At 40.5% G+C, this 26,020-nt stretch overlaps 2 protein-coding genes across 3 annotated transcripts; both read right to left on the bottom strand.

Annotated features, from left to right (window-relative positions):
- Positions 1 to 3,297: 3,297 nt before the first annotated feature.
- On the bottom strand, positions 3,298 to 16,054 carry mfsd6a (major facilitator superfamily domain containing 6a). Of its 2 annotated transcripts, none has more exons than XM_050064202.1 (7): positions 15,792 to 16,054; positions 12,128 to 13,709; positions 9,596 to 9,693; positions 6,125 to 6,286; positions 5,954 to 6,052; positions 5,550 to 5,848; positions 3,298 to 4,699 (listed from the first exon to the last, which is right to left on the bottom strand). In XM_050064202.1, the coding sequence occupies exons 2-7, from the start codon at positions 13,705 to 13,707 to the stop codon at positions 4,496 to 4,498; spliced, it is 2,442 nt and encodes an 813-aa protein (XP_049920159.1). In that variant the 5' UTR covers positions 13,708 to 13,709; positions 15,792 to 16,054; the 3' UTR covers positions 3,298 to 4,495. The 2 variants fall into 2 exon arrangements, with proteins under 2 accessions (XP_049920159.1, XP_049920162.1); XM_050064205.1 differs by lacking the exon at positions 3,298 to 4,699 and adding an exon at positions 4,706 to 5,225.
- Positions 16,055 to 18,053: 1,999 nt separating this feature from the next.
- Positions 18,054 to 23,714, bottom strand: LOC126402320 (leucine-rich repeat-containing protein 15). The gene is given in 5 exon segments (XM_050064211.1): positions 18,054 to 18,431; positions 18,564 to 18,596; positions 18,678 to 19,261; positions 19,263 to 20,292; positions 22,817 to 23,714. Coding segments are annotated over 2 exon segments (1,149 nt in total). The 5' UTR covers positions 20,280 to 20,292; positions 22,817 to 23,714; the 3' UTR covers positions 18,054 to 18,431; positions 18,564 to 18,596; positions 18,678 to 19,129.
- Between the last annotated feature and the right edge of the window lie 2,306 nt (positions 23,715 to 26,020).

Raw genomic sequence — 26,020 nt, 5'->3', positions numbered from 1 at the left:
TTTGAGGACATTGGGACTTTAGCATCGTCTTGTTTGAGGACATTGGGACTTTAGCATCGTCTTGTTTGAGGACATTGGGACTTTAGCATCGTCTTGTTTGAGGACATTGGGACTTTAGCATCGTCTCATTTGAGGACATTGGGACTTTAGCATCGTCTTGTTTGAGGACATTGGGACTTTAGCATCGTCTTGTTTGAGGACATTGGGACTTTATTACAATTGATATGTCGAGCAGTCGCTGTTTTTTGCTAGTCAGTGTGGCGTGCAGTGTACTTCTGGGGATGTTTTGGTTCTGGTACGTCACTGTTACATGAAGTGTTCAAAAAAGCAGGCCAAATAAAGGCTCAGGTCTCAGGAGGTTAGAGTTTGGGAATCAAAATGGTTCCTTGAGCATGTTTGGACTCCATCACTGCAGCTCAAGAGTGACAAGACACTTTCAAATCTTTAAATGGCAGCTGTGTGAGATTTCCACTTTGCTCTTGACCTTATAACTCATGTTCAATGACTCACGTCTTTCAAAGACAGACTTTCAAGCTTGCTGCTAAAAAGGTTCAAAGTTTTGACGAAAAGCGTCTTGTGACCCTTCGGTTGTTGACCGATGTGCCCACCTCACCCTGCCGTGCTCCCCTGGGTGCTTTTGGATAATCTGAACAGGTTATTTTGGCTCAGAAAGCAAGTGCCTGATTTCTCCAGGGAGTCCGGGGAGGAGCCGTCATCACCTTGATTCAACAGATCCTGCCAAGTCGCCTCCTCAGGGCGTCTGGCTCGCCTCTCCATCACGGCACAGTGAGAAGAAAGGAGCTATAAATAGCTCCGGGATGTATCTGGGCAGCGGTTGGCCGAGGGCGAGTGATTAGAATAATAGCCATGCTTTTTTAATATTGACGGTCATTAGATAGAGTTAACAAAATGGGCGTGATTAGGCCATTTATCGGATATTAGCATCAGATTTGGATCCTTTTAATGCTCAGGTGTGAGAGCGAAATGTCTGTTTAGGTGTGTTGGGTCAAGGAAAATAAAAAGCAAGACAGAACACAAGATAATAAGCAGCTGAGACGGTGGGAAATGACCTTAATGTCCTTTGATGCTTCTAAAAACTGCAACTAAAAGACCTATAATTGGAATTGCTGATGTTTCTCCAGCTGATTAGATCAGGAACAGACTGTCCAGTGGAAGCAACTCACAGATGATGTGTCTACAACGAGACAAATAATCACCTGACCGTCCACACGTCCTGCCAAAGTGCCCACAAGCAAGACTCCGAAATGATTACCATGCACGACGCTATTTGTTCCAGTAAGTGGAAACATCTGCAGGTCAGCGCCGCAATTTCCAGAGAAGTGTCAGAGAATAAAAAAGCCCGTCTCGCCTCGACCCTCGGTGTCATTTAAATTTAAAATGTGTAGCAGCTCGTGGTCGTGACACCCTCGAAATAAAACAACACTATTATACTGTTCATTATTAAGCGAGACAAAACAACAACAACAGCATCAACAGCAGAGGGGCTGGTGAAATTTCTCCACGGATATCAGACAGGCTGAGTGTGCCAAGATGGTTTTGATTTTATTATTTTTATATATATATTTATTTATATATTTTTTTACGACAGCACATAGTCTAGTTTTTGAGGAAGCCTATTACTGTCCTCCCACTCACACCCATCAGTGGCAGGCGCACCACGACCTCAATAACCCTCCACACACTCATATAGAGACAGGCTCAGTCCATTTATGTCTCCATGACTCCACCGACTCACAGTCAGAGCGCTACTGCCATCAAGTGGCTCGTTTCTCAAACTGCCTCTGAAGCATCCTGCAGCATCAGAGCCACTGTGTTTAAAACTCCTACTGTACTCACTGTACTACTTTTCTTTTTCTGCTACTTTATACTTATACATAACTGTATTTTAAGCACTACATTCATCATTAATAAGGATGGAAGAAGTATTGAGACTAATGTGAACATAGCAATACCACAGTGTAAAAATACTATAATTTAATTATTATTAATTTGAAAAATTAATAGAAGAAATACTAATTTGGCAGAGAACATTTCAACCCAATGCCAAAAAAATGTTGGCATTGTACCTTTCTGCACACCATAGCTGGATACATTGAAACTTAAATTACTTTACATTTCAACAACGCTGTAGTTAAGACGTGGTTACACTTAGGTGCCAAGAATGTTATGCTATGGTTAGAAAAAGACCACGTTTTGGCTTAAAATACCTGTTTTCTGGTGCACAAACCTAAAAGGAAAAGCAGGGATGTCTCACAAAAAAAAAAAAGCAAACAATCCCGGAAGTCTTGATAAACAACAACCGTTTTCCAAGCCACTTCCCCAGCTAGAAATGCAGCGATGTCTTGGTAAAAAACAAAAAAACAAAAGAAAATTTGGGCCTTTTGGACAGGAAATGCAGTGATGTCTTGGTAAAAAAAAACCAAAAGAAAATTTGGGCCTTTTGGACAGGAAACGCAGTGATGTCTTGGTAAAAAAAACCAAAAGAAAATTTGGGCCTTTTGGACGGGAAACGCAGTGATGTCTTGGTAAAAAACAAAAAAACAAAAGAAAATTTGGGCCTTTTGGACAGGAAACGCAGCGATGTCTTGGTAAAAAAAACAAAAGAAAATTTGGGCCTTTTGGACAGGAAATGCAGCGATGTCTTGGTAAAAAACAAAAAAACAAAAGAAAATTTGGGCCTTTTGGACAAGAAATGCAGTGATGTCTTGGTAAAAACTACAACTGATTTCGTGCCAATATCCTGGCAGGAAACGGATCAATGTCTGGATGAAGTCCCTCTACAAAACAACTGGTTTTTGTGCCTCTATACCAACAAGAAATGTTAGTAGAAATGTCCCTGTAAAAAAATCATAACACCTTCTTTGTGCGTCACAATCCCGGCAGGCAACCCAGCAATGTTTCTGTCAAACAAACCCACTGTACATGGCACCATCCTGGCAGGAGAAACAGCGACGTCTCGGTAAAAAACAACTGCATTTCACGCCTTAAAGCCTCTAAAAACGGCAATGATTCGCTTTATCTCAACCGGTTTTCAGAAACATACACATTTAATGAATTCATGGTTTGCGGAAACGTACAGAGCAACATTTTCTTCTAGCTATTGGGCTGAAAATGGAGTGGATGAGAAGACCTTAAAGAGACCTTTGCAATCCCAGACAAGTGGGTGAAATAAAAAGGCTCCTGGTTCTCACGAAGCTGCTAAAACAAACAGTTATCTGTGAAATAAACATTTAATAACATTTAATAACAGTAAGATTAAGATGCACTGATGCTGTATTAAAGGGTAAAACATCCTTTAATCATTAAATGTACAGAAAAAACAAACAGAATTTCTTCATGTGATTCTGTCTCTGAGGATTTCTCCATCCAGACGAGACGTTAACGCAGAACACTGGGAACAGTTTGGCATGGAAATGGAAAACAAAGACAGTAAATACAGTGTGTCGGCTATTGGCAGCTCCAATAGAAAAATATTGGAATCAGGGTTTAAGAAAGACCCTCAGATCCGTCTGTAAAGGGATCCTCGCATGACAAACAGTCACAATAAGTTAGAACAGTAATGATGTTTTAAAGAGGCACTTCTTCATCACCGCTTCGCCTGTAAATTATAAAAATATATCTCCAGCAGCACTTTTAACAGACGTGACAGAATCTGAACCCTTTCCTGTCAACGTTACACCGGCTCCCAGCGCATGAGGCCACACGAGATCTGCGAGGAAACTCAGCAAAAGACGACGAATAATAATTAAGCAGCAGGTTTCTGCAGGATTTAACGAGCTACATTCAAGACTTTGTGAGACCTTTTTAATACCGAAGAGAATACAATTAAATATCTGTTTCACGAGCACGCTGGCCAAAGTATTCCCCAGCAGTGTTGCGATAACTCCTGCCAATAGAGTGAGGTTTTTGTCTCTGTTTGGAACAAATTTAATCAACTTTCTTTCATTTTTTGTGTGCTGGGAGTGAAAAATATTCATGCATGGACTAAAAATGTGCATGAATTTACCGTCAGCTGGTCTGCGGTGCAAAAGATTGGGAACTTTTGTATTTCAGTGCATAAAAAAACACTAATTCAGTTTAAAAAATTCTAAATTTGTGTCAGAGACTCTTGACAAAAAGGCATTTTAATGTGTTAATCCTGTGCTGGTAGAGAAGCTGTCACTGTTTAATGCTGTTTAAGTTTTACAGAATCAAACTGCTGAATTAAATCCCCATTTTCGTCACATTTCTACGTAAATTAAGTCAATAAATAAGTCCACCGTCACAGGGCAGTAAATATAGTGCACAACGCTCCTCTGAGGCGCAAACGCACCTCCAAACATTCAACCCAAATGTCCCTTTTGTTAAAACAAGTCGCGTCTGAGTCTTAAAACCGTTTAAAATATGAGCTGCAGCTTATTTTCGGAATGACAGGATGTTTTCTGGTCGTATTTCAAGCACATTTTGCGACACAGATACAGTGTTTGACTGAATGTCAGTGTGCGTCGTCAGCCGTGAACGCTGGGTTTTCCTCTCCTCTGTGCGAGGGCGGGTGCGTTTGGTCTTTGTCCCCGTTTGCGTCTGTTGGTGCCGGGTGGGTGGTGTCTGGTTGTGTGGGTGTTTCTGTGCCGTCATCACTCTGGTTTCTGTGTGACGTCGCCACCGCCTTGCACTCGGCCGACGCCTTCTCATTAGGTACCTGGCAACAAGAGGAACAAACAGTGATGGCGGTTGACGGGCGGCCAGGTTTGGCAACAACAAGGAACATTTGTGTTCATTTAATTAGCGAGGTAAAGAGCTAGCTGACATCATACTTTCACTGGCTATTAAAATCATCTTAATACAACAAGCTTTAAAAACAGACTTCCCTTCATGCCTCTCTTCATCTGCTGCACTAATCTGACCTCTCAGCAGCTGATGATCTCCAAAAATGGCGGCGGGAGGGTGGGGTCGGGGGTTAGACATCACCAGGGGAGCAATTAAAGCATGCACTTCACATGATGTCACGGCGGGAGAGCGGGGGAGGTTCGCAAACACACGTATGCATGCATGTACACGCCCACGCCCCACACAGGTATAGATGAGTCACTGCTATCACCGCATGCATCAGGACACACACACAAAGACACAGAGGACGCCCACCCCACCCCTCAAACACACACACACAAACAACACACACACAGTAGTTTTCCATCGACCTTTGCACGTAGAAGCGTCTCACCTTTCTTCAGAGTGAGTGTGTGTGGGCGGCCGGTTAGAGGAGGAAGCGTCAGAGAGGTCATGTTAGTGAAAGTGAAAGAAACATGAAACTTTACAGACACAAACTACAGACCTCGCACATTCAGAGGATGTTTGGTTTTCACAGATGGACTGACAGTAAGGAGTTTCCAGAACAGAAATGCTCGACATTTAACCGCCGAGTCACAGCATGGATTTTTCTGTGGTGTCCCTCAGGGTCTTGGTGTCGTAACGCTATATTTTTGTCAATTTCTATCAGTTCTCGAGTGGTAAAAATTGTATGTATCAAACATATTTGTTCTTTCGCTCACCTGAAGCGGTTGAGTCTCTGTAGGCGGAGCGCCGCTCTTCGCCAGATTCATCATCTCCTTAATCTGGACGATAGCGAAGGCGATGGTGACCCAGGGGGCGCCAGAGAGCACCCAGGCCGGCTTGTTCACGTCCTCCTGGTCCTCCTGGTGTTTGGTCTTCCTGACGGGCAGCGCTGCGACCTGGCGGGCCGGGACAGGGCTACCGGCGGTGGCGGCGGCTTGGCTCTGCACCAGGTCGATGGTGGCGATGGGGACCGGGCTGGAGGGGACGGGGATGTTCTCCGCCAGCATTTTGTCCTCTGGGAGGAGACGAGGGGAGAGGAGATGTTACAGAGACGGGACATAAACTTAGATGTCTAGATTCAGCTCGACATGTACAGGCAGGTTTATGAGAGTCTCCCCACCTTTCCCCTCAGACTCTCCAGTCACACACTGGATGAAGGCGAAGATGAGGAGGATGACGAGGGAGGCCATGCCGATCCCTCTGAACGTTGCTGCAGCACCTGTGAAGCAAACAGGAGTTTAAAAATGTTTTGTGACCCAAACTAAAACATTCAGTGCCGCCGCCGTCGTACCAAAGTAGTTGACAAACACGCCGCCCACCATGGCTCCACAGCCACGGCCCAGGCCCAGGTGGAGGCCCTGCAGGATGCCCTGCGCCGACGTCCTCAAGGCCGGAGGGACCGCCGCACTCAGGAAGGAGATACAGGCTGCCCAAACTGAGGCGTGGGTCACACCTGTGGGACACACAGGGACAGATGTGGGTCACAGCTGGAGGAGACGTCTGAACACAGTAGGGTTCATACAGATGACAGAAAACAAAATTCAAGGACTTTTTAGGTGCTATCTTTTCAGTTTCAAGGACTTCACTCAAAGCAGCTGATTCATTTCATCACTATATTCTTATTAAACACAAATAAATGATGTGATGTCTTTCATCGGTGGCACAAATGTATTAAACCCTCAACAGAACAGCTGAAGGGCCTCAGAGCTTCGGTGCTCTTACGACTGTAATCAAACATTCTCTCAAACTTTGAAAGTGCCGACTGAAACCTACGTTTCAATTTCAGTTTTCGGCAGAGTGATAACATCGGTGCCCCGCTGAAGACAGAGGAGAACATCCTGGTGAAATGCCGAGTCATGAAGTTCAGCCATGTCACGTTTTGTAATGCCAACAGAGGTCGACTCGTTCAGCTGTGGTTTAAGAGTGGATTATAATGTTTGTTTAAGTGGCCTGTTTGAACATTTCATATATTTTCTGTTGCTGTGCTAATTTTTTGGGACCTGTCTATTATAAGAAAATCAATCTGAGAGACTTGTTGGGCACGTCTAAATGCTGGACATTTGTTTTTGTGTTTTTTATTTTTGTAGATTTCACGGTGTCTACGGCGGATTGAAGGATGAAAATAAAACTTAAAAAGACATCTGTATGATGCGTTATTTATTTTCTGACACAGCCTACATGTCACCTTGTTTTCACTTTCTAGATCAAAGTGCTGCCAAACCGCGCTGGTTTTGCGAGAGAGGACATCTCTCTTATTTCCCACCGTGCCGTTTTAAAACTCCAGTCTACTGGAGCATTAGCAGGGGGACTGTCAAGTCGGTAATACCGGATTTTCGCCACTTGGGGGCGCAGTTGACTCATTTAAAATAAAAANGGACATCTCTCTTATTTCCCACCGTGCCGTTTTAAAACTCCAGTCTACTGGAGCATTAGCAGGGGGACTGCTGTGTGATGGCACTGTAGCTCCCACTAGTGGCGGCTGCATGTAGGGTTGGGTCGGTATGAGAAAAAAAAAAACTGTCAACTGTCAAGTCGGTAATACCGGATTTTCGCCACTTGGGGGCGCAGTTGACTCATTTAAAATAAAAAACGACCTTAGGACAACAGAGTGACAGTAACACGTTTCTTTTATTCCTAACAAATAAATTTTGCAGCTTACTCAATCAGTGCAAACAAGGGTTGCCTCCTTCGTCTGGCTCAAAGCCAAAGTGTTGCCATAGTGGAACATTCTTTGATTTCTTCGAGACTAAATTGTACGCACTTCCGCGTTGTAGTTTCCCGTGAAAAATCCCAGCGATGTGGAGCGGAGTCTGCGCGGTCGTAAAATCTGCGGACGTCCGCTTTTAGTCCGAGCGGACCTCCACGGAGTCTGCTCCGTGTACATTCCACCCAAGTATGTTTGGGCCAGGCTGTAAAATGACGTATGCTGTCCGGTCGGTCTCAAAAAAAAAAACGGTCCAAGACGGAGTACTGAACCGAACTGGTATTACTGAGAACCAACTCAACCCTAGCTGCATGACAGGAGTACTGAACCGAACTGGTATTACTGAGAACCAACTCAACCCTAGCTGCATGACAGTTAAGCTGCTTTGTACATGAATAAAACACTAATTGGTTTAACCGACTAATATTTGTGGTGCCGACAAGCGAGGGGGCGGACGTTTACACGGCTAAGCGCATGCATCCCTAGTGGAGTCGGGGCTAAAGGCAGTGTTACGTGGTTCATTCGAATATCAAGGACTTTTTCAGCAAAAGGGCCTGTTTTCAAGGTATTCCCGGGACTTCAAGCACCTTGTGTGAGCCCGAGGAAGAGGAGTAAATAACTATTCTGCCAGCCAATCACACGAGTGGGCGTTCCTGTCCTGCGTAAACCAATGATCGTGGCTGCAATCAGACCCGTCTTGATATTTCTAATATTTTGAGGATAACTGTGCTTCAGGATATACATGTGATAAATAACTGTAGCCTTGTGGAAATGATGTCCAAACAGACACAGTGCAGGTATTAACTGGTTGTTTAACTGTAAACTGGTCATACACAGATCTGAGAAGCTGTGCGTGAGACATCTGCAGCTGTAACGTCTGAACACTGACACAAACGACGACCTCTCTCTTGGTGAACGTGTTAAAACTTCACTTCTGGACGGACCTGCCCCTGACGGAGATTTCACGTCTTTGAGGGAACAGCTGAGAGTCTGAGGCTCCACATTTGTCTCTGAGAGTCTTGGCTCAGATCTCAGTGGTGAAAATCACACGTTACTTATCAGGGTTACTGAAAGTGTGATCACAACATAGTGAAATATGATTCAACAGTGGTGTCATTATTAACACGGCATAAGCACCGCTTTGTTTAAAGCTCCTTTAAAGCACGTTTAATGTCTCATTGTTGATTGTTCTTTGTCTTTAGACCCCACAGACCTTCAGACTGTGATGAAGGCACTGCTTGAGCATCATTACACTAATACAATATAATCAGGGGCTTTTGTACTCATTTAATATTATTTTTTCATTCCCGAGTCTTTATGAAAATTCCTGTGAGATGGTTTATTGTCGCCACAGGACAGTTTCACCAATGACACAAAGATATTTTAGACACAGTGTCACCATTACACAGTTTGTCCACCAGAGAGCAGCGATGCATTCAGGTGTAAATTCTCCTGCTCAGTCTGTTTCTCAGTTGCTATTTACACTATGTAAATCCACAAATGTTGGTATTTGTTTCTGGCTAAAGAATCCAGTAGGATTTATTTACAGTGTAAAACTTAATTAATGATAATTCCTCTGTTGTGGTTAAACACCTCCCTATGTGAAAGCAAACAGGCACTAAACTTAAAGCTATACGTACTGAACTCGTTTTCACCGTTTATTCTGCGAGGCGTCGGTGTTTTCTCAGGGCGGACAGCTCAAACAAAGCAGCCACACACATCTCCTTACTGTAGCGCACTATCTATACACTTCATCCTGCAGTTAAACGACGTCCTGCATCGTTCAAAGACATTATTTATATTAATAACATTAAAGATTTGACTTTGTGTTACGAAGCAGAACTCCAGCGTTTGATGGAAACTGCAAAGAGGACGTTTCAGGTGACGTGGGGCGCCAGGAGAAACCCTGTCATGCAAATGAGTGATGATAAGTTAAAAGCCTGAGCTGTCGGAGGAAAAAGGCCATCTGATAAGCGTCCTGTTTGACAAACAGACATTTCCTGCCCTGTCCCCTGGGTCCTAGCTCCCACAGCCTCACTACAGACGCAGACATGTTACCTTGAAGGACCTCCATGGGCAGGACGGTCCAGGCGTTCTTCAGGTAGGAGATGTACAGGTAGCGAGCTGTGTTGCAGGCCAGGCCGATGTACAGCACCCTGAGGGGGAAAGATGGAGGAGGACAGAGTGTGAATGAGAAAACTTTGTAGTCTTCATGTAGAGTCATATTTATTTCTTTAAAGTAGTGTTAAAAAATATAGTTTGTTAATTGCAGATTAGGGCTGTAGCTGTAATCAAAAATACTTATATAATTAGGAATAAATGAAAGAAAATAAATAAATACATTTAAAAATGTATTCAGAAAATAATAAATTCTAAAATGAATAAAAATATTTAAAAATGAATTTAAAATAAATAAAAATAATTGCAAAATTAATACATTTAAAAATTAACTAAAATAAACTAATGATACATATGAAAATTCATATGTATATTTAAAAAAATTACTAAAAATAAAAAATATTTAATTTGAAAATGAATAATTAATGTTAAATGTTAATGTTAAAAATCTTAACATTGATATAAATAATAAATTATAAATTAATTTACAAATATATTAAAAAATAAATAGTTGCAAAAATAAATACAATTTAAAAGTAATGAAAATAAATAAATAATACATTTGAAAATAAAATAAATTAAAAATGAATATATTTTTAAATGAATAAAAAGATATTAATGTAAAAATGAATATTTTAAGAATAAATTTAAAATAAATAAAATAAATGCAAAAATAATACATTTAAAAATAAATAAAAAATAAAACATACTAAATTTCAAAATGGATAAATATATTTAAAAATGAATTTAAAATAAATAAAAATAAATGCAAAATTAATACATTTAAAAATAATTAAAATAAACTAATGATACATTTGAAAATAAATATATTTTAAAAATGACTAAAAATAAAAAATGATTAATTTTAAAATGAATAAATATATTCAAAAATGAATTTAAAGAAAAATAGAAAAAGCAAAAATAAATAATAATAATATAAATGCATTTAAAAATATATTAAAAATAAATAAAAATAATTGCAAAATAAATCAGTTCTAAAATGAATAAACATTTTAAAATGAATAAAAATGTATTCATGTAAAAATGAATAAATATATTCAAAATAATTTTAAAATAATTCAAAACTAATAAATACATTTAAAAATTAAAAGCAAAAAAATAAAAATTAACAAATGTGTTTAGAAATTAATTTAAAATAAAACATGATATCAAAAATGAAAGCAAAATAAATACATTTCAAAATTGATGAAAATAGAACAGAAATAGCAATGTTATTTCAAATTGTATCAATGAATGCCTACATTTATTTTCTTTAATATTATTAATGGTGCATTTAATGGCTTATTCTCTTATTTATCGAGCCACTCATTCATTTGACAGTGATGGTGTTTTTGCCTCATAATTTCTCAAAACGATAAATTAATGATTGAAATAAATGTCGTCTAAGGTAACCGAGCTTTTGAAAACGTCTTTAACTTTCTGATTTCCTAAAATCCAGGTGAGTGTGCTCTCATGGCTTTGTGACATTTACAGACATCCCTGAGCTGAGCTGTTGTTTGGGGAACGTCTTTGCTCTCACGAACACAAACAAACGCTTCAAACACGACACACCCTCAAAGCATTCACGTGTTCATGGCCAGACAGGATTACTGCAGTGTTTGTTCACCCAGTGACGGTTTGCTGAGCACACAAACAGGTAGGACAGATGCTGCACGGTTAAATGGCAGCAGAGGATCTCTCAATGAAGAATAAAAAAATCTCATGTTAGATCAGGGTCGACACGTGGCACCTGCAGCCTGTGGTGACTTATTAACATCCTGCCTGCTTTAAACAGACGCACGGCCACCACAACCTGCAGCTTGTGTCTGCTCTGCTTCAGTTTCCATGAAAGCAGGAAGTGTGTTTGTCGCAGAGCGTAACGTCTTGTGACGGCAGGAAGAAAACACACAGTGTGAAAACAACCTGCTGAAGATGGAGACAGCTGTAACACAAACTGTCATGCTGAGACTTGCAGAGAGTTCAATACAAAGATCATGTCTGCATGGCTACATATGAACCCATGAAGCTGCCGGTTAGCTTAGCTTAGCACAAAGACTGGAAACAGAGGGAAACTGTTAGCCTAGCTCTGTCTAAATCCCTTTGAAAACACTCCCCTCCCTTTAACTCTACCTCCTGTTGACTCAGGAGTCCTTTCGACAGCGGACACATTGTGTGTTTTCTGATGCAGGTTACAGAGCTGCAGCTGAAATCTAACACCACGCTCTCAAATGTCCCCGCCGCCTGCGAGGTGCGACCCTGAATTCACTCCGGCAGAAACCCCCGAGCATCAATGGCGGCTTTGTCTGCAGAGTGGACGACGGATTAAACAGCTCAGACTGAAAAGACGTCCTTATCTACCGTCCAAAGTGCACTTTGATTCAGTATCAAGCGTTACTGGAAGTCGTCAAAGATGAGGAAGTCATAAAAAATGATCAATGAATCAACAATAATGGTCGTCAGCGTCTGTCTCACCTGATGTGTCCGACCAGCTCGATGAACTTGTGGCTGGTGAAGTAGGCGGCGAGCTCCGAGATGTGGCTCAGGACGGAGCAGACGCCGAACAGCGTGGTGGTCCCCTTCAGGTCCTCCAAGTGCCAGTACAGGAAGCTGAAGACGAAGCCGTAGCCGAAGCCCATGAACCAGGCGACGAAGAGGACGGAGCTGTAGCGCACGCTGCAGAGGAGCCTCAGGAGGTCGCTGTAGCTGAACTCCTGAGCAGGGTCACAGCCGACGGAACTCTGGTCCGACGGGCTGGACTCGGGTAACGCTCCCGGCGTGCACGGGTCCTCCACCACCCCCTCTGGAACCTCCTGCCTGTAGTCGCCGCCTTTTTCGAAGTAAAACTGAGTGGCGACGACGAACGCCAGGCCCATCAGCACGCCGAAGACGATGAAGGCGATCTGGTAGTTGTGGAGGCGGAAGTCGGGCACGATGCAGCCCACGCCGTCGATCACCACGGTGATGTGCGTGTGGTCGATCCAGATGCCCACCAGCAGCATGGCCAGACCCCAGCCCAGCGAGCCCCACATCCTCTGCAGGCCGTAACGGTCGCGGGCCTTACCGAGGTACTGCAGGGTGACGGTGTCCACGATGGTGACGGCGGGGGCGCTGAAGAATTCGCCCACGATGATGACGAGCAGGATGAGCAGGAAGATGCTCTCCACCTGGTCCCTGTTGTAGGTGATCTGGTACTCCTTCTTCTCGGTCGGAGCAGGCGAGGTTGTGGTGGTGATGGTGGTGTTTGGTGCAGAGACGGTTGTGTTTGGCATGTGGTGGGTGGTGTTTCGTATGGGGACTGCGGCGATTAGCGTCTGCTGGGTGGTGTTAACCAGCTCAAAAGGAGCAGGAGTGGCGTTGGCGTCTACGCTTCGCTTGTACCTGTGGTGCGCGCTGAAATAAGAGTCCAGGATCTCAGGAAGCTTGAGGAGATCCAGAAGGCTGCGGCGACTTCTGGTGCGGTTGGTGGAGTTGCTCGCCTGCGTGAAGTTATGATCGTACATGAGTGTGGTCATCACCGGCACCGGCGTCGTAGGAGGAGCGGCACCTTTCTCCTCACACTTCATCTCCGCTGGTTTGACGAAGCCGATGCCGCAGTTGAACATCAGCCAGCACAGAACAGAAAACAGCAGCACGATCTTCCCTTTCTTGAAGCGGTCCGCCACCACCCCCCAGAAGGGGGCGCTGCAGAACTCGATGAAGTAGCGGATGCCGACGAGCAGCCCGCTGCGGCTGGCCGACATGCCGAGCTGCTTGTAGTACACGGCCAGCAGAGGGTGCAGCGAGCCGTAGGCGGCGTAGAAGAAGAAGTAGAACACCTTGGAGACGAGGAGGTGGCTGTTGATGCGGAGGCACATCCTCTCGCAGCAGTCTATTGAGTCAGGAGGCGACGCCGCCGGCTGCTCGGGCGGCGTGTCTGAAGCAGCCGGCGGTGGCGTGGAAACACCCGTCGGCTGCTCCATGGACAGCGTGTTGAAGGGCTCGGCCAACACATACTTCCTCTTCTGCTCCTCCTCGTCGTCTGTCAGGATGGCAACCTTGTCGTCAGCTGCCATATCTGGAAGATAAGGAAATGAGGGTGAGAGCGGCGCCGGCGCCCGGTAACCAAATGATGCTGAGTGTGTTCTGCTCTGTCTGTTTCATAAAACACACAACTGAATATAAGAACTTAATTTGCTGCAAAAAACTTTATTAGATTGACAAAGCTCTCTGTAATAAAGTACACGTCATCCTCAGAACATTTAAAAGCACCACATTACATTGTGTTTCATGCATTTCTTGTTTTTATTGAATTACTGATCACTAATTATTGTCTCCTCAGTGTTTCTTGTTATCAGTTATCTTTTGATATATTTTTCTGAATTATGTCAGTTTACTTTTTTATTTATTTATTTATATATTGTTATTGTATAAGCATGTGGCTTCTTGATGTCTCGAGACATATCTTTTCTTTTCTTAACAATCAGGATTTTATGATATTTTATGTATGTGCAAATAAAAATAAAATAAATAAATAAATAAAATAAAATTACACAATAATAAAATAAAATAAAAACTGAAATAAAATAAATAAAAAATAGAATAAAATTACACAATAAAAAATGTAATAAAAATAAAATAATAATAAAATAAAATAAAATGAAATAAAATAATATGATAATTAAATTAAATAAAATAACATGATAAAAAATGAAACAAAATGATATAAAATAAATTGAAATAAAATTATACAATAATAAAACAAAATAAAAAATTAATTATAAAAACAAAATAAAATAATACAACAATACAGTAAAATAAAATAATATAAAATAAATAAATGCAGAAAAAAAATCAGACCAGGTCCTATTAAAAATAACACTGTACTAGGTTAATAGGTCGACTCTGGTGAGCGTTTGACATATTTGTCGCCTCTTTTTTCAAAGAAAACAAAAGCAGAAAAAATATTTTCACTCTCTGAAATTTAATCACACAACTCTGAAATCACAGAGCAGTTAAATCACCATTTTTTACTGTGTGTTTGCTTAAAAAATAAAATAAAAAATACAAGTTACGCAAATCTTAAAGGACGTATAACAAAACTTTCATTTCAGAGAAGCATGCACTTCAATGTTTTCTGCAGCACTTGCCAGCTGGTTACATTTGTACACACACACACACACACACACACACATACATGCAGGTGAGTCTCGCTTCCTGTGACAAACGCCACCGCACTAGGTCACATATACTTGTGACATCTAAAAGCAGAAGGCTTGGCCGGTGTGAGTCATGGAAAATGAGAACTGTGCAGGTTTTCAGTTTGTATCAAGCATCACATAAGTTAATTTGCCTCACTTGACATTGCATGACTAATGCGCATCACAGCTGCAACGATATATCGTGCGGCTTTTTTTTTTATTATTAATTTTTTTTACATTTATTTTTATTTATTCAGGCTCGATTAATTTAATGTAGGACTAGCTTGTATCAGAGTTTAGTAAAACTAGGTTTAAAATGAGCACATCTACATTTAAAATTAATCTGCTGCACTATATAAATTAATTAGCGCAAATACAGTAGTATAAATCTGCCTTTAGTACAGTGTTTTAAATCAATTGAATTGAATGTGTGATGTCATCTGGGTGAAAAAAGAAGCAGTGAAATTGGATTTTTAAATTTGTTTAAACAACAAATCTACCTCATGTCTGAGCCCCAGGAGCATGTCTTCAGGATATTAATAAAGATAATCAAAGCACTGATGATCAATACTAAACATGAATGAAGTAACATCTGTCTGGAGAGCCTGTACCGACCGCGGGAGGTCCTCGGACCCCACTTTGACACCCGTCTGACCGTCACTGACTGTCACTGAGGGTCCTATGCGGAAGTGTCGCTATCTTAAACAAAGCCAGCTCATTTCAACCGTCAAACAAACCAAATTAAATACACTGAAGTAAAGAAAATTACGTGAAGGAGCCAAAATGGCGTCACAATTTAAAAAAACATGAAAATAAAAAGGTTAAACGAGCTGGAAACGAGTCAAACGTTAAACCTGCTGTCATTTAACTGCCTGTAACTTCAATTTAAGTCTTTCAATATATTTAAAAAGGTCAAATAAAACATTAAATTTACACAGAAACCAGTTTAATTTTCTTACCTGCTCAGGTCACCGCTCCCATTAAACTATGACTGCGCAGTTTCTCTTGAATTTCTCTCTTCTTTGTCGGACATTTTTCACGCAGACCGGCTCGTGGACATTATTTTCATTTAACGTTTAATGTCTGAATGAACCGAAACGTGTTTGTGTTTTTATTTTAATGTAAATCTGAAGTGTTTCTCCGGCTTTGCTCTCTTTGTATGGAGAACAACAGCAGCTCGTCAGACCGGAGCTCCCACCTGTCCCCACACACAACCGTCAAGTCCGCCATTTTGGACGCGACTGCTTCCGGTTAGCGCTTCCAAAATAAAAGTCATGTTATGTTAAATTCCATTGAAATGTGTTTAAGGACTGTTCTTTACTCATCACACTATAAATTAGTTGTAGTAGTTAAATTAGGCCTGTAATCAACCACAGACAATGTTGGTCGACTGTAAACTAGTTTATACAGCATAATATAGCACATATTTTTCTTTAACCCTTTAAAACCTGAGCAAATTGTCTTCATTTCTTTCATGGGAAGAAGGTAATGAACAACAAAAGAAATTACCCCAAAGATTTGCAAGAAATTAGTAAAAAGAGAAAATCCAAAACATTAAAATTAGTAAAATAAATAAATAAATAAATAAAAAGGAAAGAAAATAAAGTTAAAAAATAAATAAATAAACAAGGGAATGATGGATTATAATAATTATGTACCATGATTTTAAATAAGTAATAATAATAATTATCAGTATAGTTTTTCCCTATTTTCTTTTCTTTTTTCACTAATTTTTAAAAATAATGTTCTGATTTTTTTTTTTTTTTTGGCAATGTGTAGGACCTTTCTTACCAAGTTGCTCGTTGCCTTTTTTCCCATGTTTTTGTAAGAAATCGCACCAATACAAGTTCAAAGGTTTAAATACTTGCAAAGGGCATCTGAAAGCAGCACAAGAGACGTGATTCCACTACAGGTTTCAAAGGGTTAAACACTTGTGGTGTGTCTCAAATCACATCCTTCTGTCAGTACACTTCATGTAGTATACCATGTGCACTATGTACTCATTGGCGCAGTGCGCAAATTTCAACAGGGTAGTGTTGTCTCAAACCAAACACAGCCGTTGTGCACTCACCGGAAATGATGACCGCAAATTAGCTAGTCAGCAAACTAGCATTAGCATTCGCGTTACCAAATCATTACAGACTGCTAAATTAACCCAATAAACATACGGCTTATACCTGACAACAGTGTAGTGGTGCTTAGTGCAAATAACGTGAATTTTCACATTTGAAAAGTGGTCCCTCCCTTTCCGCTACGTAGCCAAGATGGCAACCACTGAGTGCGAGAAGTGTCCACAGTTCCACACTCAACGTTTTGACCATCCGGGTACTCATAGTGCACTGCATTTTTCCATACTTCTCAGTGTGAACGCACTTATGCACTCAAAATATTATGTGTAAGTACAGAAGTACACGATTTGAGACACAGCATTAGACTCAGCACAGTGAACATATTCTTATTCTACTAGTGTTTAACATTGTAGCATAATGTACTTTAAAAAAAAAAAAAAAAATTCTATTACTTTAAATTTACATGCTTCTTTTCCATAATCTTACTGTTACTTATAATTTTCTGTTCTTTACATCGGAGTTCCAACTTTAATTCTACCGACTCTTCGACCAACTGATTGGTTGATAGGGTTCAAATCTGCACAGGTAATCCATAGATTAACGTAATTGCCGTAGTGCTGGGTAAAGAAAGGCTTTGGTGGACACACAGCCTTATTAATGTAACACCAGCGATTGTCTGACCAATGAGAACTTGGTCTGACAAGAGCATAACGACCAAACAATCAACCAACCGATGTTAGATTTTTTAAATTTATCCATAGATGTTTTAAAGTTGAAGAAAAAAGCCTTGTTTTGTCACTCTTTTCGCGCATGCTGGTTAATTCATGTAAACATTTATGACAAAATTTTCAATAGAAAATAAAGTGCTTTTGATTTGATTCAGATTTGGTTGTGTTTTTTCCTGACTGAAAACCAAAATTACACCAAAAATAAAGAAGAAGAAAAAGGAAGAAGTCACAGCCCAGCCACCCCCTCCTCCGATAAGTAAAGAACAGTCCCTTAAAACTTTTTAAGACTCTTTAAATGCCACTCGGAAACATTTAAGACTAATTTTACAATAACCAAAAACGGTGGAGAAAAAATGCAGTATATTATTAAAAAACCAAACAGATTTATTTTGAAATTTTACAATCCAATGTCAACAGAGAAAAAACCCTAAAATCCTACCTCCTGTGTCATAGCATTTTTAAGATTCTTGAAAGACTGACTTAAGACATTTAAATACCAATTAAGGCCTTATTTTTGGATTAATAAATTCTGTCTTTTAAGACTTTTTAAGGAACCGTGTAATTGAATGCATTTGATAGCTTAAATAATGAATAAAATAAAAATAACAAATGACTATTTCACCTTTATTTTGTATGTTTATTGTCCAGGTATTGTTTGTGCAAACTCCTTGTGTGCGTTAATATTCTTTGTTTTCCCTCGACATACATCATGCTTTTATTTTGCCAACTTCCTGTCCCCTCCGTGCTGAATCCTGTGACTTTGCTGCATCAGAGCGGCTCCGCCTAAAGGTCTCCAGTGTGTCTATTAAAGGGGAAACTTCCATTCATCACAATGAAAACATAAAAACATTACAGTGATTAAGTTTAAAATAACTCTGCATAACTATCAGTGTTAAAAAGCACATTTAAATATAAAATAAAACATTAAACTCACCACTGAGCAGCACAGATGAGGATATTACAGCAACTATAAGAATAATAAATATAATTTAAATAAAGCTTTTATCATTTTAGACGTCATAAATTTGATAGCAATGAATCAGTTTACCTGCAGAGGGCGCTGCAGACTTCTATGTGACCCTGAAGCAGATGATGTGAAGTCCTGTGTGGGCAAATGTTCATTTTAAACACAAAGTTTCAGTCACAAAAATGTTTCAACATTCAATTTAATGTTTTCCAAGCTTTAAAAAGGGAACAGTATTCATTCACATAAATATATCTGAACATTTAAGATGAGAAAATAAACATTTTTCATTAATATACTGGTTAAATTTACTGCATTTCAAGGAAAGTAGAGTTTTTTTTATTGAATGAAGCAGATGTTTTAGAGTAATTCCCTCCACAGTGTCGGTTTAAAAGCTTTTTCAGGCTCGTTCGGTGCGAAGCAGATGGGAAATCCGACAAAATGAACCACAGAGTCTCAAATCTCTGCAGGCGCGCAGATGTTCCTGAGGGATTTAAGTGACGACGACGACAGTGAAGCCTGAAAGTCAGAATGTTTTATTTTAATCGTCTTTCTTTGCTGGAAAATAAAGAGTTAAAAAAATAAAATAAAATAGCGACATGGTTCAGAAGTTGTGTTTCAGTAGTCCGACTCATCCGACAGCTCCCCCTGCTGCGTCCAGTGCTTCCCCCTCTTCTTCTTCTTCCTCTTCCTCTCGCCCATCAGCATGGCCGCCAGCACCGTTATCACCACGGTGGCGGTGATGATGAGCACGGTGACCGTCTCGGCGAGGCACAGCTCCGTGTCCACGTCCATCAGCCTGTAGTCCTCGAGGACGGCGGGCTCCTTGCAGGTGAGGTTGTAGTAGTCGTCCAGGAAGAGCCTCTGGATGCTCCGCAGCTTCCTGAAGACTCTCTGCAGGTCGCAATCGCAGTTCCACGGGTTGTCCTCCAGCAGGATGTGGGTGCTGTAGGTGTGGATGCTCAGGAATGTCTTGAACTGCACCGTGGACATGTGGTTGTTGGCTAAGTTGAGTAGCGTCATGCTGACGAGCGGCTTGAAGACGCCCGGCTCCGTCTCGCTGATCTGGTTCCCGCCCAGGTTGAGGACCTCCAGGGAGCGCAGCATGGAGAAGATGCCGCTCCGCAGGGACGTCAGCTGGTTGCCCTCCAGGTGGAGCTGCCGCAGGCTGCTCATGGAGGAGAACGACCTGATCTGGATGGTGTGGATGCTGTTGCTGGTCAGGTTTAACCTCTGGAGGCCGTCCAGGTGCAGGAAGCTGCGGCTGTCCAGGCTCGTCAGGCGGTTGTGGGCGAGCTGCAGCTCCCGCAGGAACGCCAGGCCGATGGAGAACCCTTCAGTCAGGGTGGAGATCTGGTTCCAGCTCAGGTCAAGCTTCTGCAGGAACTCCAGCTGAGAGAAGCCGCCGTCCTCCACCACGCTGATGTTGTTGTTCTGCAGCAGGAGGACTCGGATCTTGCGGTTTTTGCTGAGGGAGCGTTCGGGGATGACGGAGATGTGGTTGTCGGAGAGGTCCAGGAGCTCGGTGTTGGGGGGCACTCTGGCGGGCAGCTGGGGGATGAGCGCCCGGGAGCAGATGGTGAACCTCAGATCTCCTCGACAGTCGCAGCCCAGGTCACACCAGCTGCTGTGAGACCTGGAGGACGCCTCCGTCACCACCAGGAGGAGGAACAGGAAGTCCTTCATGGCTCTGAAGCTCCTGAAAACAACCAGAGAGGAGTTTGATGATCAGTGCAAATGACTTGAATGACCACAAGTGATAAATACAAGTTCTGATTTCAAGGGTCAGCTCGGTATCTTTCAACCTGGACCTTGTTTTAAAATGTTTTTGTGTCTAAGTGACGAACGGGAACACCTTTTTTAAAGTTGGTCCAGTATTGAGTGAGAGTGCTGCAGGTCAGATTAGACGCTCCATGTCAGCGACTACATTCATATGTGCTGTATCGTAGACAACTGGACTTGCTTGAGTTCCTTAAAGACCTCTTATCCAAGAAGCTTCTTCAGTTCTAACTGACTGGTGCGGGACGCAGGCTTTAAACTTGTTGTTGTTGCTGAGGTCACATTACGGCAGCGTACTGATGCCACACCAGAAAGTAGAAGAAGGGAACTTTCCATGTGGAATAAAGGTTTCATAACGTGATTCAAGATACAAAAAAAGGTGCTGAATTAACTTTAAGGAACATGAAGCTCCTCTGGGACAGTGGTTCTAAAGCTTTTTTTTAGAAATGTACCTCCTTTTAAAATATTTTTTCAGCAAAGTACTTCCTGACCAATGATGTCATGTACTGTTTACAACTGCATGCTACCATTTTTAACTTTTGTGGCAAATATAGAAGCTGAAAAATTGTAATAAAACTCACTTTACTCCCCTACTGATGTCACACAAGTGAATTAATTTGTCATCATTTTCCCTTTTTAATTTTTGTATTTTTATACACATATATTCTTTTATTTATTAATTAATTAATTACATTTTTTGAAACATATATTTTTTTTATCTTATTTTTACATTTTTATATACATACATTTTTTTTTATCATTTATAAATTTATTCTTATTTTATTTCAAAATGTTTGCTTACATATATGTTTTATAAATAATTTATTAATTTATTTTATTTTTATATACATTTATTTATTTATGTATTAATTCATGAATTTAATTTTTTGAAACATATTTTTTTTTATCTTTTTACATTTTTATATACATACATTTTTTATCATTTATTTTTATTTTATTTCTTAATTTTTGCATATATATATTTTTTTTATAAATTATTTATTATTTTATTTTTATACACATTTATTTATTTATGTATTAATTAATTAATTAATTTAATTTTTAATTTTTTTAAACATTTTTTTTTTTTTAGCTTTTTACATTTTTATATACATACATTTTTTATCATTTATTTTTATTTTATTTCTTAATTTTTGCATATATATTTTTTTTTATAAATTATTTATTATTTTATTTTTATACACATTTATTTATTTATGTATTAATTAATTAATTAATTTAATTTTTAATTTTTTAAACATTTTTTTTTAGCTTTTTACATTTTTATATACATACATTTTTTATCATTTATTTTTATTTTATTTCTTAATTTTTGCATATATATATATTTTTATAAATTATTTATTATTTTATTTTTATACACATTTATTTATTTATGTATTAATTAATTAATTAATTTAATTTTTAATTTTTTTAAACATTTTTTTTAGCTTTTTACATTTTTATATACATACATAAACTTATAAATTTATTTTTATACACATTTATTTATTTAATCTTTAGTTTTTTGAAACATATTTTTTTATCTTATTTTTACATTTTTATGCACATACATTTTTTAACATTTATAAATTTATTTTTATTTTATTTTTAAATGTTTGTTTACATATTTTTTTTATAAATTATTTATTAATTTATTTTATTTTATTTGTATACACATTTTTTTTTTTTTTTTTTTAATTCTTTTTTATTTATTTTCTTTCTTCTCTATTAGATTTCCATTGACTGGTCTGGCTCTCTGTTTGTTCCTGGGTTGACAGGTGGGTGGGGTTGGCTGTTTGTCCTTACTGGTGTTTGTTTATTAATACTCAGGACACCTTTATTAACTTACCGAGAAAAATACCTTGTTTTAAAGCACCTCCTGACCAGCACAAAACATTTTTGGTAGTGACACACAAACATTAACATGGCTGTATCTCAACTGCAGTGAAACCAGGGCTCCCAGGTCCCACTAACTTTCATTTCAAAACTTTTCCATAACTTTTTAAGGTCTCATAATATATTTGTCTCTGCCCGTCATTTTTCAGATGAAAGTAGAGGGGAAAAAATGATCAAACGTCCATGATGGTAAAGCAAACATCCAACACTGACACATATTAGAGCTACGTCACGTCAACAGCTACAGAAAATAAATTTGTAGTCATGTTACATTATGTGGACGGTTATCCACGGAGGATTTTCCATGACTTTTCCAAAGGAGAAGAAGCCTGTTGACCAGTCGGGCATACTGATGGTTTTAAATGCAAACAGGCTGCAGCATCACAGCCTCCTCTTCATCAGGGTGCAGGTCATAAAATCATACTTCCTATTGAGTGTGAGGCCTGTGTTTTAAACCATCAATAAACTAAATAAAAGTTTTATTTTTCCTCTCCTTGCTGTAGTCTGGATTCTTTTCTTCTGCAGAGTAATAAAGATGAACTTACCAGCAGCTGCTCCCGTGTCTCCCCGTCTCTTTGAGCCTGCTGACGGTCGTCAACGTGCAGCCGGCGGCAGGTGGAAACTGGACATGACGGAGGCGAGGGAGGGCAGGTTGTTACGGCCCGGAGAACCCGACGACGAGCGACGCCACAAAGAGACAGAGTGATGGAAAGAGACACAGAGAGGAGAGCGGAGGGGAGGAGGGGGGAGCTCGTCAATTATTCACCACGCTGCGCTGTGGTTGTGGGAGGGGGTTATGAGGGGAGCTTTAAGAGATTGACGCTGAACTGGGCCACGGAGCGGAGCATTAGGAGGTCTGGGCAGATTTGATTGATCGAGGGCGGAGGGTGTTAATCTGCACCTTTATTTAGATTTACATATTTCTAACTGAGAGTCAATAAGTGGTTTGTTTTTAGAGTGTTGTGTTGGTTTGATCTGGACGAGAGAGGTGATAATGTTGGAATAAGAGCTACAAATCAACAGCTAAAGACAGAAATATAAATGTATCACAAATATAAATAAGAGAGGAAGATTAATTACGATCAAATGATCCACCTGACTTAAAAAAGAAAAAGTTTGCGCCTCCTCTCCTCTGCAGGAAAACCTTTAAATCAAAATGTGAGTCAGTAAAACGTGTTATTCCTCCACACTGACGCTGCGACTCTTCACTGACAGATATCCGAAGCGAGCTGCGACCCAGATGCGACATTATTTATTGTCATCTGTAGGATGAAGCAGGGATGTATTGGATAGATGATGATGATGAGCAGACCTGTTGGTCACAGAAGGAAAGATTATACTAATGCCGTCCAAATCCCAGGCCCAGATAAAGCACTCTCTGCAGCCACCTCCATTAACCGAGGAATCAGAGCTCGTACTGCAGCTCTTTAACCCAAATTCTTTATTTAGCCTTCAGCTGAGTCACTTTTCACCCCGAAACACTGGGAATGTGTTCAAGATATTAGATGTTCAAGATAAACAGTGGAATTACAACTCCTGAATCTGTCACGTGATGCCGCTAGGCCCAAAAAGACTTTTCCCCATAGACTTACAAATGGGAAAGAGACATCTGAAACTTAGTGGACACAGCCCCTGAGAAATGACTCAATTCAAGATCGCCATGTGATCCATGTGCAAGACTAAATCCGTGAATCCCCATTCAGACCGATAAACTGGCGGAACTTTCAGGTGCTGAAAGTCTGATTCAATGGCGGAGAATCCAACAGAGAAAGTTGTCCAGCATTGGCAACAACTGCCGACACTGTGAAGCAACACAAAACAGGAAGACGGACTTATCAAAAAGAGAGTCTAAAAAACTGACAATCAACGAAACAAAACTCGTGTCAGATCAGTGAACATGTCTCAGAGATGGAGAGAAAATGTTGCTAATAGTTTAGTGTTCGGCTAACCGGAGCTAAAGGCTCACAGCTGCAGCTTCAAGTTCATGTTTATGTAGCTTACGTTAGCTAGAGCCTCGAATTACAGTTGGTGTTCCTCAAAGTCAAGAAAGGATCCTTGAGTGGCTGAATTTCAAGGAGGCTACGTCATCATATCCCACCAAGGGACTGTTCCAATGTCAAGGATCCTTCAACTTCTTTTGAAGACGGAGTCCTTCTCAGAGAATTCCTTAAGGATGCATCAGCCGGCATGAGGAACCAACAATTCTTTGCGCACAATTTGCTGTGGGCTTCTTCATTGATGCTCACCTATAGGCACTCGTGAGCCTGGTTCGATGTGTGTTTACAGAATGCTGGGAAGGAGTCTTGCCTTGCCTCTGTAGGACTTGGAAAGACCCGTCCTACCAAGGAAGCATCCTAGACCAGTTGTGTCCCTCACCTTGCTCCCTGCCGCTACAGAGCACCTTGCTGGGAGGAGAGCGGGCAGTAGCTCTGCAGACGAACCCCCAGTCAGCGGCCGCAGCAACCTAAATCCAGCCAGCGCAAGCCCCAGCTCAGAGGGACCGGACAGCCCCGACACCCCGCCAGATCGTAAACTTTCTGTTGCTGCCCTTACACAGTATAGCTGCTGCTAGCCACCTACCTGCTGTGACACCTGGCACAGGGGGTTAGCGCTGGCCAAACTTGAGCTGCTACAGCTGCTGTCTGTACGTCCGTTTCTCAGTTGCTGCCAAATTGTTCCCTAATTGTCTTAAAAGGCTGAGATCACTTGACCAATGTGTTGGCAGGAGTTAAGAAGAGGTCGGTGTTAGGGGGCAGGTACATTGTCACCATGTTTCTTTTCCTAACCATAACCTACGTATCTTTACTTTCCTAACCATAAACTACGTAACTTTATTTTCCTAACCCTTACCTATGTAACTTTATTTTCCTAAACCTAACCTACGTATCTTTACTTTCCTAACCTACGTAACTTTATTTTCCTAAACCTAACCGACGTATTTTTACTTTCCTAACCTGCGTAACTTTACTTTCCTGACCCTAACCTACATATCTTTACTTTCCTGACCCTAACCTACATATCTTTACTTTCCTACACCTAACCGATGTATTTTTACTTTCCTAACCTACACATCTCTACTTTCCTAACCTACACATCTTTACTTTCCTAACCCCTAACCTACGAATCTTTACTTGCCTACATCTAACCTACGCATCTTTACTTGCCTACACCTAACCGACGTATTTTTACTTTCCTAACCTACACATCTCTACTTTCCTAACCTACACATCTTTACTTTCCTAACCCCTAACCTACGAATCTTTACTTGCCTACACCTAACCGACGTATTTTTACTTTCCTAACCTACGTATCTTTACTTTCCTGACCTTAACCTACGTATCTTTACTTGCCTAAACCTAACCTATGTAAATTTACGTTAAGTATGCATGTGTGTATCATCTGTGGGGTGCTAATTTGTAGGATATTTAACAAACTGCTGTATGAGGATTTGTTAAATTCTGAGTGCCAAATTCAAGTACTTGACGCACCGAAAGCACCTTGTCTGAACCCTCAAAACCAGTAAAAGTAGCTATTATAGTCGTGGCAATAGAGGACGTTGTAGTAATGTTAGTGGCTGCATCATCAGTACCAGCAGTTGTACGCAGGAGCAGTAGATGTAAGTGATAGTATTAATAGTAGAGGTCAGTACAGGACACAAAAAACAAAGATGCACCTCTCAGAGGACTCTTCTTCTTCCTCTCTGTCTCTTCAGCTCTTATTTTACTGCTCCTGCTCAGCTCCTCTATTTA

The sequence above is a fragment of the Epinephelus moara genome, chromosome 16, assembly GCF_006386435.1.
Source record: "Epinephelus moara isolate mb chromosome 16, YSFRI_EMoa_1.0, whole genome shotgun sequence".
NCBI lineage: Eukaryota > Metazoa > Chordata > Actinopteri > Perciformes > Serranidae > Epinephelus > Epinephelus moara.
This window is presented reverse-complemented; position numbering and strand designations above follow the sequence as displayed.